General features: G+C 34.3%; 1 protein-coding gene across 1 annotated transcript; it reads right to left on the bottom strand.

Annotated features, from left to right (window-relative positions):
• Positions 1-602: 602 nt before the first annotated feature.
• LOC132749822 (uncharacterized) lies at positions 603-2845 on the bottom strand. Its single transcript, XM_060739724.1, has 2 exons — positions 2792-2845; positions 603-2166 (listed from the first exon to the last, which is right to left on the bottom strand). Exon 2 carries the CDS (start codon positions 2158-2160, stop codon positions 616-618), a length of 1545 nt encoding a protein of 514 aa, XP_060595707.1. The 5' UTR covers positions 2161-2166; positions 2792-2845; the 3' UTR covers positions 603-615.
• Between the last annotated feature and the right edge of the window lie 443 nt (positions 2846-3288).

Below are 3288 nucleotides of genomic sequence, written 5' to 3'. Positions count from 1 at the left end.
CTTAAAAAATCTTCTTTGAAAAAACCCAAATAGCTAGAGTTTAGTTATTAAGCATGAAACATCTTCTAGTGAGTGTCTTCAAAGTTTGTTCAAATAAAAGCCCTGGGGTCAAAATTGGCCCCGCCCCTGGGGTCATTGATTTTCCTTATATGTGTATAGCAAAAACTTAAAATCTTCTTTGAAAAAACCCAAACAGCTAGAGTTTAGATATTAAGCATGAAACATCTTCTAGTTAGTGTCTACAAAGTTTGTTCAAATAAAAGCCCTGGGGTCAAAACTGGCCCCGCCCCATGGGTGTCATTGTTTTTAACTATATGTGTATAGTAAAAACTTTAAAAAATCATTTTTTAAAAAGCCCAATGAGCTAGAGCTTAGATGTTTAGCATGAAACATCTTCTTATGGGTGTGTGTGTGTGGGGGGGGGGGGCTATATACAGGTGAGCGACCTCAGGGCCATCATGGCCCTCTTGTTACACTTTGAACTTTGTCCAAACTATGAAAGGTATCAACATGAAACTTTGTATGTAGATAGATCTCACTGAGTAGAAGTGAAAAACCTCAGGGAGAAAGAACAATGACCCTTAAAAGATATCAAGAAAACACCAAATCCAAACTTTAATATATCTTATAGATGTAGGAGTGGACAAATAATTTAAAAACATTTGAAAAAAATCGATAAAATGCTGCCCAAAAAGGGCGTACTTTGACAAACGCCTGTGCGTGTCTGGGGTCTTCGGCACTTGTGACAATTTCTAGTTGAAAATCTACAGGATCAAATCCTTTTTGCCCATACTTCAAGTAATAAGGTACAAAAATAAAAGTAAAATTATATAAGTAAATGCGCCACCATGACCCGTATGTGTACATTTTAGTGAAATAGTTTGCAAGTTCTTCTGTAGTAAAACAAAATAAGATACGTGTTTGCACTTTGTCAATAAAATTTGATTTGTAGAATAGACAAATTATCTCATTTATTCTGTTTCTATTGCATATGCTTGCATTAAAAAAGTCATACACCAGTTTCTGTCCATTGACTTGGAGAAATGTCAGTTTCCTTAAAACTTTCCGTTGTTCTTTCCTTGTAATTTTATTATCAAGCAGATTCTTTTCTGGTATCATATAACAAGTAAGTTTTTTATTTTCTACTGCTGTTTTAAGGAATGCAAGTGCATCTATCAGTCTTGAGAGAAGATTCTCCTCACTATATTCTTCCTGAGGAATGCTTTCAGCTTGCCATAACATAACTGTCTTCACTACATAGGAAGTGATGCCAGTGCACAGTGGTTGCAAAATATGTTTTGCTATCAGTTTCATCAGGACAAGTACCTTGGATTGAGTGTTACTAAATGCCTGGATTAAATGTATTTCTGCCATAGTGAAAGATATTCTCCACTGTAGATCTTCATTTATGCTACCCTCTTTGCCCACAGGAACAACATACACTGGCATTGACATTATTTTGTCTATTATATCCTGACTTGGCCAACCAGATTTTCTATTCCTATTCTTCCATGCATTCAAAATTTCATCTGCTTCACAAGGGAAAGCTCTTACAAAATCCATATCCTGATTTGTTAAGTTCCATATGGAGATTCCATACTTCTGAATCCAATTTTCCTCTACATATCTTGGAATAGATGGACCATTTGGGCTTCTGTAACGTGTTTGCTTGCTGATGACACCATTTCCATATTTGAAAACATCATCTTGGCTGGTGATATAGAGTTTACTTGAAAGATACTCCCCTCTTTTCTTTTTGACTACAGCATATTTTAGACTTTCATAAGTTGCAGAATCAGAATCTTTGCGGACCAGTTTGAGTAATGTGTAGCCTGCAGGTGCTCTTTTTTGCTCCATTTTGAATCTCAATTTGTCATTTTGTGTAGTTGTGTTGCCATGACAGCAAATGACAGCATGGTTGATCTGTAGAATGTCAATATCATTAGAATAGTCCATTCCAATACCTTCACGTATACTTCCTACATATATTTTTTCAATGGCCTCATCTTTAGTGATACATTTAGTTGAGATATCTTTAGCTCTGGAACATTTGTTAGCAGAATGAATTCTTTCTTGAATTCTTTGGTGGTCGAAGCCTATTATGTCCAATGATGCACTTGTCAATTTTGACAGGCCTTCTTTTGTCATGATCATTCCCATTATAACCTGGAAGTAAGAGAAAAATCATTGTATTCTGGGTGAATTTTTTTCTTTTGTAAATAATGATATATGAGTGTTGGGTTGTCTGTAGCTGAGTAGTTAAAGTGGTTGACTTTAAACCACTTGGCCCTCACTGCTGTGGGTTTGAATCCAAACAGGGACTTTGGATTTTTTAATGTGAGGAAGCTATACAGCTAGCTAGGGAAACATCGGTGGTTCTACTCAGGTGCCACTTCCTGCCTGAAATGATGGTGTTAAGACCAATCACCATCATGAATATTAAAAAGAAAGGAATGTAAAAAGAACATGTTTTAATGTTGTCATAGGAAGCAAAAATAAACAAATATTGATTCTTGAAGAATCAAATGTAAAAACTATTAATCAAAAGTCTTTCTTTAAATTTGCTATTTCATAGACTAAGTATAATGGTGAAATCCCTTAAATTTTCTATGGACTGTTTTATATCAATGCAGCACATTTTGCAGCATGGCATAGTAAAGACAGTGAAATAATATGTGAAACATCACATTAAAAATAAGTTAACTGCATACTGTTACTAAAGTTAAAATATCCTTTAACCACTAATAACAAAGAGAATCAAAATAAAAAAGATAAGATCAAATAAACTTACTGCGAAGGTAGTTCGGTAGAAGAAATCCGTTTTAAAACTATGATCAAAGCAGTGCAGCGAGAAGAGCGTACCTCCCTCTTTTGTCACCCCCTGTTGATATTATATATAACCCTGGTTATTTCCCATCACTCGTAATTGAACAACTTGATCTAGTTTTGTTATTTCTAGCTCAGGTTACAATAACAGTAACCTTGCATTTCTAAAATTAAGTGTCTTTGAAATTCTTAACAAAATATCTATTTTAAATCTATTCACAATGAATAATCTTCACAAATGCAATTGCAAGCATAATTCAATCGAAATGGAATGGATTGTGGACAAGTTTTACTGTAAATTAAATATATGGGATTATTTGATATAACTGATTTCATTGGGATTTTGTATTTAGTAATATTTTGGTATATGTGTGCAAAACTTTTGCAGCTATATAAGTGGTTTATTTACATTTACACATTTTCATGATCGATGATCACGTCCACATGAATAAGTTCTCTGGT

Source organism: Ruditapes philippinarum, unplaced genomic scaffold (assembly GCF_026571515.1).
Source record: "Ruditapes philippinarum isolate M1 unplaced genomic scaffold, ASM2657151v2 ctg2085_1_1_1_1, whole genome shotgun sequence".
In the NCBI taxonomy this organism is placed as follows: domain Eukaryota; kingdom Metazoa; phylum Mollusca; class Bivalvia; order Venerida; family Veneridae; genus Ruditapes; species Ruditapes philippinarum.
This window is presented reverse-complemented; position numbering and strand designations above follow the sequence as displayed.